General features: G+C 37.2%; 1 protein-coding gene across 8 annotated transcripts in view; it reads right to left on the bottom strand.

Moving 5' to 3' along the window:
- The window catches only part of ZMYM2 (zinc finger MYM-type containing 2), an 87,766-nt gene that overhangs the window by 46,119 nt on the left and 24,292 nt on the right, over positions 1–17,355 (bottom strand). For all 8 annotated transcript variants that reach the window (XM_074535209.1, XM_074535216.1, XM_074535215.1 and 5 more), the window contains 3 exons: positions 14,999–15,284; positions 12,057–12,222; positions 11,064–11,276 (listed from right to left, as the gene is read on the bottom strand). In XM_074535209.1, the coding sequence (XP_074391310.1) occupies positions 11,064–11,276; positions 12,057–12,222; positions 14,999–15,284 (665 nt within the window). The remainder of the gene's footprint in view (positions 1–11,063; positions 11,277–12,056; positions 12,223–14,998; positions 15,285–17,355) is intronic.

Below are 17,355 nucleotides of genomic sequence, written 5' to 3'. Positions count from 1 at the left end.
TAGTAACAACTAAAAAGAATATTTGAGCATTGCTACATTATTAGAAATTTAAACACATTGTTACACAAGTGAAGAAGACAGGGCATGGTGGAAAAAAAGAAAATTAGAAGGTCCAACCCTTCTTTAAATGTATTGGTTCCAAAACGTCGTAATCATCAACTCCCTCAAGTGAAACATTTTTCTTGCATTTTTATTATCTTTCTAGCACTCCCTAAACTTTCAAGTTCAAACATTAAAATAATTTTTAAAAACCCAGGGAGGACCACACTATTATTAAAGAAATATTAATGCATACCTGAAAGTATTCAATCAGTGCTATACACGTGTCTCAAACATTTATTTTTTTAAGAGTCTAACCCAACAAGTTCCTCCACTGACAACATGAACAGAGACCTTCACTGTATCTCTAATGTTTTTGAATACTCATAATGCAAACCAAGAATTTTTATTCTGTTCATAAGTGTGAAATTTCCAGATGAGACTATCAAATTTCTCAGCCAACTTACATTTCTACTCTCAAATTCTTCCCAACATAATCTCTTTCATCTCTACGAATTTGCAGTATTAACTTCATTCTGCAGAAAAAGTAACATCTGAGAATCCTTTCTCTCAAAGCATCTTTCTAGCTGCCATAAGCAAAGAGAAGATACACTAAAATTAAGGAGAGGAAACACAGAGGGTCAAGGAGCATTCTTATGAGGTAAGGATTTTTGGCTGGGAAACAAGATAGCTTAGGAGAATAATGACAGAACCAAAAATGGTATTATGTGGGGCACAATAGATCAACTGCTCAGTGTGTTTTCTAATATTAAAAACTACAAAAAAATCACATGAATATCAACAGAAATTTGAAAATAAACAGGAGACATTTCTTCACGTGACAAATAGCAGGTCAGCAGAACCTCTTACCAAAGAGAGTCACGGATGCAAGAACAGTTTGTATGCGTTCACAAGGAGACTGGACAAGCACTAATTAAAGAGATTTGCCAAAAATAGCATACAGGAACATCACATGAAGTTCAAGGGATGCCCTGACCTCTAGAGAGTCAGAAGCCAAGAAAATGCTCAGAGGAAAAAATATTTTAAGTTCCTGCCCTGGTCCTACTCTTCCATTTATGCCCACTTACAATCACTGCAGGAGTTTAAATCCCTAATCAGAACCATTACAGCTTTCTCAGGTTCTTACTACAGTACATACTTCATTTAATATTTAAACCATCCTCAAGGAAAAGTAGGTGTTTAGAAAAGAAATTAAGGAAAACTTAAAATTGTATCAATGTTGTTGATATTTCATGGCAGGATGCAAAAAGATCTTCACCGGCAGAGGAAAACCAGAACAAAATACCAAAATCTTCACTGTAACTAAGTAAAGAGGGAACAAATAATGCAAAACTCCTGAGGCTTTGTTTTAAAAAACACTGCTTCCTTCTTTGTTTCAGAAGAAGAAAATCAGAGTCATATAGACTGGAGGAGACCTCCTGAGGTGAAATGCAGCCTCCTGCTCAAAGCAGGTCCAGAGGTGTTTGCTCAGGATCTTGTCAAGTTAAATCTGAGCATCTCCAAGGACAAACAATCCCAAACTCCCTCAAGAGGATTTCACCATCCTTATAGGAGAGGAAAAAACAAAACAAAACACATGCCCAAGAAAAAAAAAAAAAAAAAAAAAAAAAAACAAACCAAAAAACCCACTACCAACAACCAATTAACCAACTAAAAAAAAACCCCACAAAAAAACCAAAAACAAACCGCCTTTTTGTTTATCTAAGTAAGTTTCCCTTGTTTTCAAGTTGTGTCTCTTGTTAAGAGTTCAACTTTGTCTTCCTCTGTCTCCTCCCATTAGATAACTCATCCCCGTTTATGCTTCTCAGGCTTGAACAAAGAAACCTCTCCTGAGCCTGTCCTACCAAGTCAGGTTCTCCAGCCATCCAAGCATCTTGGTGGCCCCTCCACAGAACTCCCACCAGCATGACAATGCCTTTCATTCTGTCAAACCCAAAACTGCCCACTGGACTCTAGATGAAGTCTCAAGAGCAGAAGGATAGGGAGGATGGCCCACAAAGATCACCTCCCCTGTCCTGCTGGCTGTACTCTTGCAAATATCCTTGGACACACTAAAAAACTTAAATGGATGTGTTCCTGGAGGACCTGCTCCAGGTCACCCTGTTTGAGCTGGGGGTGGACAAGATGACCTCCAGAGGTCAGGCATTTTATGAGACAAGCCAGGACCCAGGTGGCCATCTTTCCTGCAAGGGCACACTCTTAACCCCAGTTCAGCTTCTCCACTGGGATGCCCAAGTCTTTTTCTCCAAAGCTGCTTTCTGGGCAATTAGCTTCCATTTCAGATCAAGTATTAGCTTCATCTTGTGCTCCTGCCTCTTGACAAAACCTGCAAATTCAAACTAGCTTCAGTTTCAAGTTTCCTTCACCGGTGAAATTAAACCAATTTGCAAGAGAAAGTATCAAGCATTGCAAATTCACATCTATCTACAGCATCCTATGAAAACATGCACATTTGAAGACTGTGATTTCAAGAAAAACTGAAGTTAAAACACAATCAAATTAGTAAGGAAAACTGTATCTAAGCTACTAAGTATAAATACACGAAGTCAATCCAGAAACAAAATTTCAAGCTAATAAAAGGCCCAGTGTCCTCTGAGGGAAAGCCTGATGCACAGTAGTCTGACTACATCTCTCCTTCACTACTACACCTAGTTTCTGCATTGAGATGACCTAATTTTCGCTAGATCCTATTGCATGTTTGACCTCTTCCAAAGCATAAAGTCTATGGCTGATGAAGAAGTCTGAAAATTCTTCTCATTGTATTTGATTCTAAACTCACTCATTCTTTCATGACTTGCTCCTATATCCTTGGAGACTTAATTCCAGAAGGTCTATTTCATGATAGGTATCTCATGACAGATAACAGACATTAAACAGTGTGATATGAAAACTCTTGCATGTCCCTAGTTCTAGATATATTTCAACTATTCCTTCCGTTCACTAGGACAGTGTTCAACTCAAATGGGCAGCTACAGAAGCAGCTATCCAAATGCAAGACAAAGCAGATGAATGTGGCATATTCCAGAACTGAAAGAATTATTTTAACAAAAATACTAATTCCTGGGAAAAAAATTCACTTAAAAGGTTTCTGAGGAATTTTTATTCTTGCTACTATCAGCAACTATGATTTTAGAAGGAATCTTGACCTTCCTTTACATCTTACTGAAAAGAATCAAGTATAAAGATCAAGCTCCAAAATAAATGTCAGACCAATACCATAAGTTCACAGCATATTAGAAGCCTCATTTCTGCTTGCATCTGGGACTAACGAGAGCCTCTGTTCTTCAACCTTCTGGCTGCAACAGTACTTCAATAAAGCTACTACTGCCTTGAATCTAGGCATCTGTGCTAGACACTTTTATTCTTGACTGAAAAAAAAGCAGTATCATCTGCTTTGTCTGCCTTGACAAGGCTAAGAGAACAAGATGAAGGATATGCCAAGGTGTAAGAGAGCATTCTTGCTACAGCTTCTCCCATGCAAGGGCCAGAAAATGTCAGAACAGCAGCTGATTGCCACAACGCTACGTAGCAGCCCTAAGATTTGCTTCCAGGTAAAGAAAATCCTTTGTAGTCAAAACTCCATGGAAAAACACATTGTTAAATACTTCTCAACAGAAACTTAGTATGCCTGTATTCAAACACAAAAGGAGAAAAAACCAGCATTTTCTATAAGTTGAAAAGCAGATGTATTTGCTACATGGAATTTCATGATCACTGAGATCCCTCAGAAAGGTCATTGACAAAACAGCAGCTAGACTACTTCAGATTCATTTGAAAGGATGGTCTGATGGAACTTGAGGCAACATGCACATCTAAGAAAAGAACCAGATATCAGTAGAATCTGCACCAGCAAAGAAAGAAGGCATTGTATACTTTATTTTCTTTTAAAATATTGCATCCAAATCATCCCTCCCCCAAGAGTAACAAGTGTAAACTCTTCCTCAAAAGCATTTGCCCAAGTCCTCAGAGCAAAAGATGAAGCAATTGCTTTTGTGGGCCTTGAACACCAAGTGAGTTATGTTTACATTCCATCAGCTGAACTCTGCAAACAGCCACATTGATAACTTGTCCAGGACTTTTCCCTGGCATCCCCAACTGCCAGTGCTCTTTTTGCTGGTTTTGCTCCCACACTCCAGACACTTGTCTTCCTGTCTCTGAGAAAGGCAGAGCTGAAAACACCTGCCTCAAAAAGCAAGTTACTTCTACATTAACTGAATGTTTCAGCTGCTTCTGTTCTGCCTTTTCTCTGTTTCCCCCAAGCCCACCCAGGTAATTACCCCAGGTACAGCAGCGCATGGATGTGGTTATATCCACCATAACTATGATACCTAATCATGCAACCTCCTTGCTTCCTCTTTCCAGGAAGCTCCTGTGCTGCCACTCAAATCACAGCTCACATTTGACAGCCTATGTAGCCTTCTTCAGAACTACAAAGCCATTTTAACATTTCTGATGGACCCATCTATTTTTATCCTCTAAAACAGCTACATAACAGTATTCTTAACAGTTATGATGAACTATATTCAGGTGTCTAAGGAATCTGGTACCACAATTTTTACTGAACAGCATCAAATTCTACAGTTGGAAGACAAGACTTTTAAAGAAAAAATGGCAAAATAAATGGTTCCAGAAAGCAGGACTGAATCAACAGTAAAAGAGGAGGCAGAACAGGATAGCTTCTAAGAGTCAGTTTGCATCAGAGATGCAAAACACTTGGGGTCATAAATACCAAGAGGTCTCAAAAAACCTCCCCATATCACTAAGCAGGAAGAAAGAAGAAATGATTATTCCTTGGTTGTAAAGATTTTGGTCTTTTAACCATGTTCGATGGGATAAACAGCATCTAGCTATATCCATTTGTAGAAGTGTGCACAGTATGAGACAACTATGATCAGAGACTACTTAATACCAAACTGAGTATTACCTGAACCTAACAGAAGTGGTTTACTATATGATGAAACACCAGTTTGATCTGGCTGAAACCACAGAACTTCTCTTTAAAAGTGACCAAAATTTAAAAAAACTAAGTCAGTATTTCTAACATTTCAATGTAAGTGGGTTGTTCAATTCTAACAATTACTGACTCTGTCAAGAGCACTTACTCTTGAAACAGACACTTGGAAATTAGAGTTTATAAAACAGTAAAAACAACAGGAAGTGGTAGATTTTGTAGTTCATTGTACTATCAAGATAAAAAGGAAGACAGGAAGGACACTCTGTCTTAACAGCAAAGAAGCACAGAAAAAAAACCTTGACACTGCATGGGACAGGACAAAGTTGAAAACCCTAGATGCTTCACTGAAGTGCTAAAGGGCAGGACATGCTATCACAGCATTTACACCAGTAGATAACAAGACACTTTATGAGGCTAAGTACAAACTCTATGCAAGCAATTAATTGTTAGCTGCAGAACTGACATGCATATTATTGTATACAGTGAAGGCTCTTAAAACCCTGCACAGAGATAAAATAGACAAATGAGTTTAAAGAGTTTCACAAAAGCAGTTCCTTGGCAAGGAGCAGAAACTGAACAAGGAAGCATAACTGCCTAGGGTGTTTTTTCCTATTGCTTGTAAGTGAATAGCTTAGGGGCACAGCATAGCCTTGTTATTCCTGAAGCATGTTCAGTAGTATGTCTTCATCTAATCAAGAAGTAACCAAATGCACTTTTATGCAGTAATGGAAGATTTTTTCGCTAAATGAAAAGGCACTGCAAGCATCCTCTCCAACTAGAAAAACTCTCATTTGGCTTACATTCATTAAGCCTCACTTCAGTCCAGAGCTATCAAAAAGCCTATGAAGAAATAGCTAAAGCTGCTTTCCCACCCACCTTACCCTCCTCCCCCTCCTTTCTAGCAATGGATAAAGATCATCACTTTAAGAAGCCCCAAAAGCAAGCAAATCCCAGGTCACATTCTAAGAAGAATTTTAGTTATAGAAGCAAAGTAGACAAGGTAAATGAACATTTTCAACTAGGAAGGCATTAAATACTTTCTTGATAGAATCAAGAGCACTGTGGACTGATCAGGCAAGGAAGCAAAATATTTTTAAAAGCAAACACAGACATTGCTCTAGCTTAGTTGGAAAGCTCAAGATTAAAAGGCATGGTTGGCTGCACAAGCTAAATTATAAATTTACAGAAACAGTCCACTTGTTTCTTAAAACAAGGCTGTCAAGCCTGTACCAAAATCCAGCAAACCAGGACACAAACATGGGAATTACTTTGGAAAGGAAGTTAACTAATTTTGTGGAGACAGAAAACATGCAATAGCAGCAGAAACAAAAATACTGAAGCAACCTGGGTATGTGCTGCCTGAGGTTAACACCTTTATGACAGCTGTACTTGAGGTCACTTGCAATTTACCACACACATCATTTTCAAATAAATCATTACAGTAATTTTATAAATGCTTATACTTTCATTTTAACTATAGAAAATATCTGCTCAAAGAAATAAGGTACTTCAGTATCTGCAAAATAATAGACCATTTTAGTGAGTTCAGATATAATTTCATTCTCTTCTAGTGCGTTTTGTTTGGGTTTTTTTCCATTTTGTTTAGGGTCATTATTAAAGCTCCTCTTGACCCTCTACATGTGAAGAGTCTGAGCCTCAGTGCAACAGTCAGTGTGTACAATCTAGCAGTAATTGTCATCTTCAGGTTTTAAAAAATTTAAATACTTCCAATGGGAGCTTTGTTTTCACATTTTATCTAGATTGTCACACCTTTTTATTGAGAATTTATTTTATCATTGTTTTATCTTTTTTGACTTGCACTTAGCCGCCTTCACACATGACTTTTGTATCACAAATTAACTTGCTCCTGCATGTAACTACAGTGAGCATTAGTCATGCCAATTTATTATTTTAAAATAATTTTAGAAATTATTATTTGTATTTCATTACTTTTAAAAAGACACTCAAGATCTGCAATTATTTTAGATTTTAGGAAAGAAAAAACAACAAGGACCTCTCAGAAAATCAAGACTCATAATGCAATATTAAAGAGTATGTATGTATCATTTTTAAACCATGTTCTGAAATTGGTACATAGGAAGATAAGTGTATCCATCACCTTGAAAGGTGACTTAGGACATTTGAGAAAAATTCTACTCCATCCCAGGAATAACATTTTTTCTTACTGCCAGGAGCAGCCTAAAGCAGAGGAAAGACACACTTTGCAGCAGATGGATTACCTGCAGTAATCCAATTACTTGTCATTCTGAAAGCCACTATAATTTTTATTGCCCACAAGTTTAATTTTTTCATTCAAGAAAAGAAGAAAAAGAAGTCCATGATGAGTTATTGAAAAATTATGTGTTCAAATCAGTGTAATATTTATTTTTTTAAATTGTGATTAAGTATATAGATACGTACAAGTAATAAGGAGTTTTCATTTATTACTACTACAAATATATAGCAATATTGATAGGTGTATGACATTTACAATATAAACTGCTTAATACAAAGCTCATACCAGTAAGACCTATTTATTGTACAGCTGTTTGTAAGAAAACATTTGCTAAAACTCTTATGTGACACACAGTAATACAACACAATGCTGGAATCAAATGACATTAACTTATTCTGTATTATTTCTTTCGTGAAGTTTATTTCAGTATGCAATAATGACTCTCCCAAAATGTCTCCTTCAGCAGTTCTCCTTTAAAGCAAGGTCTACTAATTTCTAAGGAAACACTGTTATAACTGAATGAAACAACCCATAATTTACCAATTGCAGCCCAGTCAGTGACATTTTCCAGTCTTTTTTAAACTTTTCTAAAAAAACAACTCCTTAAACATACTTAGCAAAAAAATCCTAAACAAATTTCAAACCTAAATATTACATCAACTAAATATTCTCAAGTATTTGTGTCCTGAGCAACTTCAGACACCTACAGCAAATACTAGAACTTCCACTTGTATAGTTTGACTTTCATATACTCATAGAAAAACAGAATGGTCTAGGGCGGGTTGGAAGATCATCCAGTTCCAATCCCCTCTGTCAGGGACACCTTCCACTGGACCAGGCTGCTCAGGGCCCCATTCCACCTGGCCTTGGATACTCCCAAGGACAGAACATCCACAGTTTCCCTGGGCAACCTGTTCCAGTGCGCCTCACTACATTTACAGTAAAAAATTTTTTCCCCAATACCTAATCTAAACCTTCTGTCTTTAAATCTAAACCCATTTCCCCTTATCCCATCACTATGTGCTCTTGTAAATAGTCTTGTTCCATCATTCCTCTAAGTTCCCTTCAGTTACTGGAAACTCACCATTAGGTCACCCCAAAGCTTCCTCTTTTCCAGATGGAACAATCCAAATTCTCTCAGCCTTTCTTCACAGGAGAGGCTCTCCCTCCCACTGATCATCCCAGTGTCCCTCCTCTGTACCAACTCCAGCAGGTCCCTGTCCTCCCTGTGCTGGTGCTCAGAGCTGGTGCAGCCCTGCAGGTGGGCTCTGAGCAGAGCAAAGGGGCAGAATCCCCTCCCTGGCCCTGCTGCCCACCACTGGATGCAGCCCAGGCCACGTTTGGCTCTCTGGGCTGTGGGAGCACACTGACAGCTCATGGCCAGCCTCTCATCCTCCAGCACCCCCAGGTCCTTCTCAGCAGGGCTGCTCTCCCTCTGTTCACCCCCAGCCTGTGTTGACACTGGGGGATACCCAACCCAGGTGCAGCACCTTGTACTCGGTCTTTGTGCTTTATCTGGACTTCTGTGAAGCCTTTGGCTGAGATTCCCACGGACTCATTTCAAGCTTGTCCAGTCCCTCTGGATGGCATCCTGTCATTCAGGTGTGTCACTGCACCCTCAGCTCGGTGTCATTTGCAAACTTGCTGCAGATGCGCTTGGTGCCTTTGTCCACTCCTTAATGAAATAACACCTGTCCAACCCTGAGGGACACCACTTGTCACCAGCGTTTTGCAGGACCCTGAATCACTGACCACTACTCTCTGGATGCAACCATCCAACCAATTCCTAATCCACCTAACAGTCCACCTGTTGAATGCATCACTCTCGAAGCTGGAGAGAAGAATATTGTGGGGAACCATGTCAAAGGCTTTACAAAAGTCCAGATAAACAATATCTATAGTCCTTCCCTTATCCACTGGTGTAGTTACTTCATAACAGAAAGGCACCTGGCTGGTCATACGGGATTTTCCCATAAGAACTTCTCTTAATAATACTCCAAACTCCTCACACTCCATGAATATTTGAAATCTACCAGTTAAGAATTACACTTAATCACCATTCCAAAACAGATGCACACGAGCACTCAAATTAATGTTCTCACAGCCTATTATAGTTGTACAGTACCACTTCTTTTGATAAAGGAATTCAGAACTTGCTTGCGTAAAATCTGCTGTCAGAAGTGAACGAACCAAAACAACGTGTCTCAACTTTAAAGGTTCTCACAATAATGCACCAACCTGACACTACTGTGAAGATCCTTGGTACTCAAAACTACTCCTCCTCCCCAAATTAAACTAGAACATACAACCTGCTACCCATGTTCTTCTCATTCTCAAATACATATCTAAACACACAATACAAGGATTTGTGAACAAATACAGTATATTCTGTCATTAAAATACAAACTTATCATTTAACCTCAAAATTCCATGTTCATTTCATAATTCCATGTGCAGTGTAAGTTATACTGGTTGTGGGGGAATGTTTCACGTTCAAAGTTAATCTCCTGCATTTTTGTTTCTTCAAGAGACAGTATTCAACGTTTCTTCAAGTCTTTCCATGGCTCCTGGGCATGCCTATGTTTTTAGTAGCTTGCAAACCTATCCTGTCCCTTTTGGTACAGCTGTGGCAAAAAAATAATGCTCATGTTATGTTTCCAATGAGGCTGTTTACACATTTCCAGCTTTGCTCTTCTCAATACACCACATACATAGGAAAAGCCATCCCCAAAAGCACCAGAGCTCAGTGTCCAGTGAGAAAATACAAGCACACGTGATGCAACATTAATGAACTTTACAACACAGCACTGCAATGCCTCTTCTCTTGGACCACTGGTTTCTTAAAAATGCGAAGAGATGAAGAATGAGCCCTGAGCAATGTGCAGCACAGTGGCCACTCACATATTCAAGTGTGCATTTCAAAATCAGAAGCATAAATTTTCTAGCAAAAGAGCCCTGTCAGAACACTTCCCCTGTAACCCCAAAGCAGAACATACCAATCAGAAGAACCCAAAAAATAACATCCCCAAAATCTCCATATTCTATTTCCTCCACTGAAATATTTAATATTTCAGAGCTATCCTATTATACTATAAATACTGTGATTAACATTTAAACCTTCTAGCCAGCATTAGCAGCAGCTCAGAGCTAAGCTGGCTCTGCAAAATATAAGACATCAGCATCAGAGGTCTTGATTTGGAATTATATTTAAACACAATCACTGCTATCTTAACAGTCTTAAAAATAAATTTAAAACAAACCAAATAAATAAAATGAAAGCATAAAATTTGACACATGGAAGGACGACAATAATTTTCCGAATCCTGTGCTGTACAATGGAGATGAGACATACTGCAAGTACACAGCCTAACTGTAACCAGTTAGAGTCTTCTCAGAGCAATGACCAATCTGTTATGCTCTGAATATTTTTTAATGTTTCAAAACTGCATCCAAGTGAGCTTTTATATAAAAAAACCCATAACTTAAGGACCAGTAAAGCCTGTGTGGTGTGCTTGCGATTAATATACTTCAGATACCACCAACAGAAGAAACCTGAAATTATTAACAAAATTTAATTTCAATTGTACTTTCATTAAGAACGAATTTGTATCACTATTACAGCACCATCAAAAAGATATAGTAGTAAAAGGTCCACTGCAGATAGTTTCTTCTCACTGGCATCAATTTAATTTCTGTAAGTCTTTGTAATTTATGTCTTCTTAGGAGAAGTAAACCCATGCTATTAGTACCAGGATAAACTTAAGAACAATTAATGCTTATTTAACTTTAATTTATAGGTAAAGAAGTCATTACCTGCTTGTATTCACCAACGCAGTTCTGACAGCAGAATCTTTTCTGCTGACCATCAATGGTAAGGACATTGTTTCCAGCTCCTTTACTGGGCAAGTACTCCCCACAATGCTCACAGCAATTCATTATCAAACCATTTGCCATCCTGTATCTATTGAAGCAATGGTCACTGCACAGCTTATGAGTCATATTTTTAAAGCTAACTTCGTGACGAATCTAAAAAGTAAAAATAAAAAAGTTTTCTATCACTAGACAAGCACAAAGTTGCCTGAAACTAAGAGACTGGCTAGAAGTCTTACATTTAAATAACCATCTCACTACTTAAAACCTTGAAATGACAATGAAATACACAAACAGAAAGAGATGTTTCTGTTGTCTCCAACGTACTATGAAAACACTCTTAGACTCATCTACACTTTAGCCTAGAAGGAAAGACCAGAGGGATGGGTGTGGAAATTGCATATGAGAGCAGGCCAATTTATGCAAGTTTTATAAAATGGAAAAACCTGGCATATGAGGATTGGCCAGACATTATGCTGTGTAAAGCAGTAGCCTGAACTATGCTGAGCTCACTAATCAAGAAGGCATCAAGAATAAATACATATATTCATGAGAATTTAAAATTACACATATTCTACAAATCTCTAAAACCATCTGCATTACCTTTCAAAACATACAGAAAAAAAAATAGGTAATACAGTGGATCTTGACATCTTCCCATCAGCAATTCTTTTATGTTAGAGATCTGGGTTATAATTACAAGATTCTATGCCTAACAGAACACATTATCAGCAAAAGGCAGTTCAAGTTTCTGAAACAAATATCAAGCTCTTGGAATACTTTCCTCCTTCAGCTGTTCTTCGTGAATATTAAACCTGCAGACTTTAGTATCTCAAAATACTGAAGATTTTACATTTTCTTATTTTCAGTATTCATATTTCAGAATATAAGGTACTAATGTCATTATTGAGAAAGACAAAAAACAGTCAACCAGACCTCAGTTAGTTTACCACAGATCGTGCATCTTGATTTATTCAAGGCTCCTTTTGAGGGATTCTGCTTATCTTCATAGAAGGACAAACATGATGTACTGCAAAACTCCTGGAAAGACTCACTTGAATCTACTTGAGCAACAATGGTACCTTTCATTGTTGTTATATCTCTGAAATAAATTAAAAAAAAAAAAAAAGTGCTTATGTTTTTACTTCTATAAACAGGAACACTTCACATGTTGTAAGAGTCATTCTTTCTTTCAAGGTTTACATTTCAAAACAGTTTCTTTAGTGTACAATTGTTAGCCACAAAATTAATACCAAGTTTGATAATACTTTTACAACTACTGTAACTAAGTCTATACTGTGTAAACCTCTATGTTTTTTCTTTAGCTTTGAGTTATTTTTTCCCATTAAATTATTCTAGAACTAAGTAGTATCAATGCACCATTAGATGTAGTTATGGCAAACTTGGTGTTTTCCAAAAAACTAACACAGCAAATTTGAGCTACCCATTTTACAATGGCTTTTCCTTTTACAAAAAACTGTATGTAAGTTTCATACAAAAAATTCAGATTTATAATAAAAAGCAAGAAATTTTGTTTGTAGGCATTTTCAATATTAATCTTAGGACAGGATGAGAGGAAGAGAGAAACTTGTTTTTTCCTATTTTTAAACTTATAAACAACCAAAAAGCTTAAAACTCTACCACAAACGTGCCTAGAAGTTCTATCATTCAAAATTTACAAAAGTTAATTCCATCATTCCTTTAAAAAGTTCCAAAGCATCTGAGCAGTTCATGCAGCTGTCCATAGAATTGTGCCAATTTAACACCTTAAACCAGAAAATCAACCATCAATAAAAGTAATTTGAAATTGAACAAACCTTGTTCTAACCAGACAGACTTACACTGTCCCAAACCAATACACACCATAGACTACAAGAACTAAGGAGAGGAAATAAAAGCCTCCTCCTCTGCCTTCTAAATAAAAAACCCACAAAAATCTAAGACCTATTATTGACATATAGGAAATGCTATTGGGTAGGATATATAAGAACAATTATTGTGCACATCTGGATTGCCAGTTGGAAAACACATGCCCCACACACTCATACCTATAAGTTTTAAAACCAAGATGAGTAAAAACCACTGGGAAAACAGGGAAAGGGTACATTTCCCTAGATACCTCCTTGAAAATTCACTTGTACAGCCCTGATACCAACACTTGCAAGCTTGCCTTCTTCCACCAAGGGGAAGTCAGCAGAGTTTGGTTTGCCCTTTGGAGAACTAAGATTTGTGTCAGGGAGTGCCACCATTCCTGTTCTGCAAAACAAAGGCAGAGCTTCTGCCCTGGGGAGCTTGCTATTTATGCAGTTGCAGAAGACTTCAGAGGAATGCAAGAAAAGGGATTTATAATAAAACACCTAAGAATTTTGACTTTTCCTATTGGGTTATACAGAGGAACAATGCCACAGAGGAACAATTTAGTGCACATGCTAAGACTAACATCACTTCAAAAACTGTCAAAGGTGACTTCAGAAAGATTTTCTTTAATCTCAAAAGCTAGAAATAAGGCATTTTCCTCATCATTCAAAAATAAAGCCCTTTCATTTAGGACAGTTTTGTACGTAGCCTCTTGCAATACACAGCTTAATTATCTCCAAAGTGGCAAAGGAGCATGGGTTTAGCTATGATTTCATTCAGAGAAGATTAGACAAATCTTTATCTTTACAGATTATGCAGCTAGCTGAATATGGTAGCCACCACATTATGTCTAAAAAAAAAAATAATAGTGTATAAACACATAACAAGCCAATAGAAAGAAGCATTATTTTTAACTAGCCCTGTAGAGGGAAGGGTTCAGAGAATTTGAGCTTTTAACACAGATTTTTTTTAAAAACCTAGAATACCTTACATTTTCTAGGCTTTCAGGGTACTATAGTATGAGTATGAAGGATATCAATGTTTTCTATAGCTTATTTTTACTGAGTGCCAAGGAGAAAAAAGACCAATAGCTTGCATCCCAATAGTAGCCATTAATCCAGCACACTGGACAGTAATGTAAAAGATTTTTTTACTAGTTTAAATCTGTGATTGAGGTCTCAGGAGCACACACTAGCAAAGGCAGTCTTTATTGCAAGCCTTCTTTAGTTCAGCAAAAATTCATCCTTTAACCAGTGTCACTGCAGCATGCACCAGACTGAGAATATGAAAAAGTGCAAAAAGCTCATTTAACAGTACACTGAAAGTCAGAGTACAGCCAGTCTATATATTTAACACTACAACAACACAATTACAGAAGGCCTCTCTTTGGCAATTTCAAGTCTGGCAAATTAGGGAAAACTGCAAGTCAAACCTACCCAGCAATTAAAAATAAGCCACTTCTAGCTATGGTTTTTACTCCCTCTATACTACTCACTTATGGGGAAAACCTAAGGCTTTTCCTATCCCCCTATGACCAAGAGTGGAAGAACTCCCAAGTTGCTTCCAGCTTCTTGCAAGTATGACTGTGTCATCCATTTAAAGTCTCTTGCTTTTACATCTTCATCTATCAAAATGAGCGCTTTCTACAAGACACATGGTCCATTTTTCAGAAAGGACTTCATATATGAAGTATATCTTGTCACAAGATATGTGACAAGTATATCTTGTCACAAAGTATGGCACAACTTGGACACCTTACCTTAAAAAAAAAAAACAAAATAAAATCAGCTATTTTTACTTTCTTGGGTTTCAATAAAATAATGTCCCATACTCTGAATTCAAAAGCTGGTATTATTTTGTTAGACACAGAGAATTCAACATTTCCAGACACTAAAGCAACACTATATAAAGCATTTACAAAATCAGATTTTCTATCATTAATGGAGCAATTCTCATGCACATGCAAGAATCTTAAAAGTACTGAATGTAGGTGCTAGAGTGAAACAAAACAAAAAACTCACTTTCTGCACATGACACAAAGTTTCTTTGGAGTGGGTTTGTGTGAAAACGAAGAGAGGCAGGTAGTGGAGCAGAAAAGGTGAGCTGATCCTTTCCGCTGATAGGCAGTCTGTCCCTTCTGTAAAGGCTTTTTGCAGTTCGCACACGTGACTTTAACCTGCTTAGAAGGCTGTTGCTGGGGAGAAGGCTGGAAAATTTGCTTAGGAAGGGATGCTACAGGTGACAAGGAATCCACACCTGGTTGCTTCTGATTCCTAGGAAAGGAAGCTGACTGGGATATCCAAGAATCTTCAAGACAAAAAACCCAAACATAAAAGTAAATCAAGAGACACGTATGCATGTACAGAATAGTATTCACAGACTTATCATCATAAAATCATTTTTCTGTGGGAATGACCACAGAAGACATTTTAATTTCAGGTTTAATGTAAAAAATCCTGTTTGATGGTACCACTCTCTGTTTCTACAAAGCTTCAGAACATGAACAAATTTCAGGATGCTCCCATCCTACATCTAGTGACAGGTTTTGCAGATTTCAATTCACTTGCACTGAGTCTGCAAGCTGGCAATCTTATCTTCACACAAAAAAACTGCAATTAAAAAAAAGAGACCCACAGACAACACAGAATTTCTAAACCAATGTTTAAGACAAACTCTGCAAATTTAGATCCAAAATTTTCATTAGTTATTTTGTTCTAAAGCTTTAACAAACATAATGTGTCCAGCCTCCATGATACACCCTAGAACTGGCTCCTAGTCCAGCCTGCAGCCAGAGAACTATACTGTATAGCAAGGAACATCCAAAGTCATGAGAGAAACAACTTCCTCAGTAGAAATCAGTGAACCTAGAAAATGGTATTTTGTTAAGTTCTGGCAATACACAGATCCATGTCCCCATGTTTCAGACTCCACTAGTATTTAATCTGTATTTTTTGGAAAATAAACTATCATGGAACAAAGTTATCCTTGCCCAATCTTTTGTAGCATAAGTAACTCCTATAACAAGAATGTAAGCAAGACATTTTTCTGAAAGAAATACATCTATGAAGATCATATGTTAAATTACATGCTCCGTATCTTGGTCTGGAGCAGAAGATACAGCTCGGGGGGGGAAAGAAATCCTCCAACAAAATGTCATTTCTAGGCTTTTCTCTGGAATTTGAGCTTTCATTTAAAGTGATTATCACCAGAATTTCAAAATGTTTACCTTCTGAACACTGAATTAAAACTGAAAAAAACAATTTTGCATGATAAAAACCATTTGCACAAATTTTCAATAGTTATACCAAACACTGTGACAGCCCTTGGGACTCACCTAGCCTTGAATGTTTTACTGGAGTGATTGACAGAATTTCTGGAGTGTTAATAAAACTAATACCAAAACGTAAGACAGATAATTTTAAATTCTATGACTTCAAATAATGTAAACATTAACCTACAGACTAGAGCAACTGCCCACACCTTAGGAGACATTATTTTGGTCCATAATTGTTTATTAAATAAAAGGAACCCCTTTCTCCTGTTTTCTGCATTTCTTTCTTTCCCCAAAGGATTCTATTAACAACATATTCTGATCCATAGCTTTAAAATCCATTTAGGGACAAAGTTCCAAGAACACTTGTTAGTACAAGAAAAAACATACATTCCTTAGAAGGTAAAAGAGCATTTTCAGGTGTGACTTTTTAGCTGTCAAGAATGTCCTACTACTCAGCCATTTTAAGACAATCTAGAAATTTACCTGTTGTAGTGCTTGAGAGTAAACAGAAGAGCTGGAAGGAAAAGGTGAAGGGAAAAGGACACAAAACAAAACACATTTGTCTTAAAAGTGTTAAAGGTGTTTACCTCTGAAGGCATGAATATCCTTACTGACAAACTAAGACAAGCTACCAGAGTGCTTAGAATTAAAATTAAGTGCCCTCTTTTTTAAACTTTTCTGTACTTCTACTACTTCAAATATACTATTATCCTGGCAGCACCTTAATACCTCAAAACATTCTTTTCTTTTAGATTTCAAGTGAAAGCACATTGCCTCTCTTATCAGGAATACACAGCATGTGCAATAGAGCTACAGTAGTGCTCAACTGCCAGTCATGAAAACTTGAGTTTACCACTCATTCCAGTTTGAAACATTCAGCACGACTAATACCTAATTAAAGTAGGTAATAATATCTCTTTAAGGTTATTTCAATTATTCCTTATTTTCTTAAGGCCTCAGATAGGCTCCCTTGATATTTTGTTGCATTTTTCCTTCCATAAACATACAAGAAAAGCATCAGAAGATCTTGACTTTTTTTCTTTTACTTTTTCCATATTCCAGCTTCATAGATACCCATTTTATATTATGCCTTTACTTCACATC

Source organism: Zonotrichia albicollis, chromosome 2 (genome assembly GCF_047830755.1).
Source record: "Zonotrichia albicollis isolate bZonAlb1 chromosome 2, bZonAlb1.hap1, whole genome shotgun sequence".
Lineage (NCBI taxonomy): Eukaryota > Metazoa > Chordata > Aves > Passeriformes > Passerellidae > Zonotrichia > Zonotrichia albicollis.
Note: the sequence above shows the minus strand (reverse complement) of the source record. Positions and strands in the feature narration are given on the sequence as shown.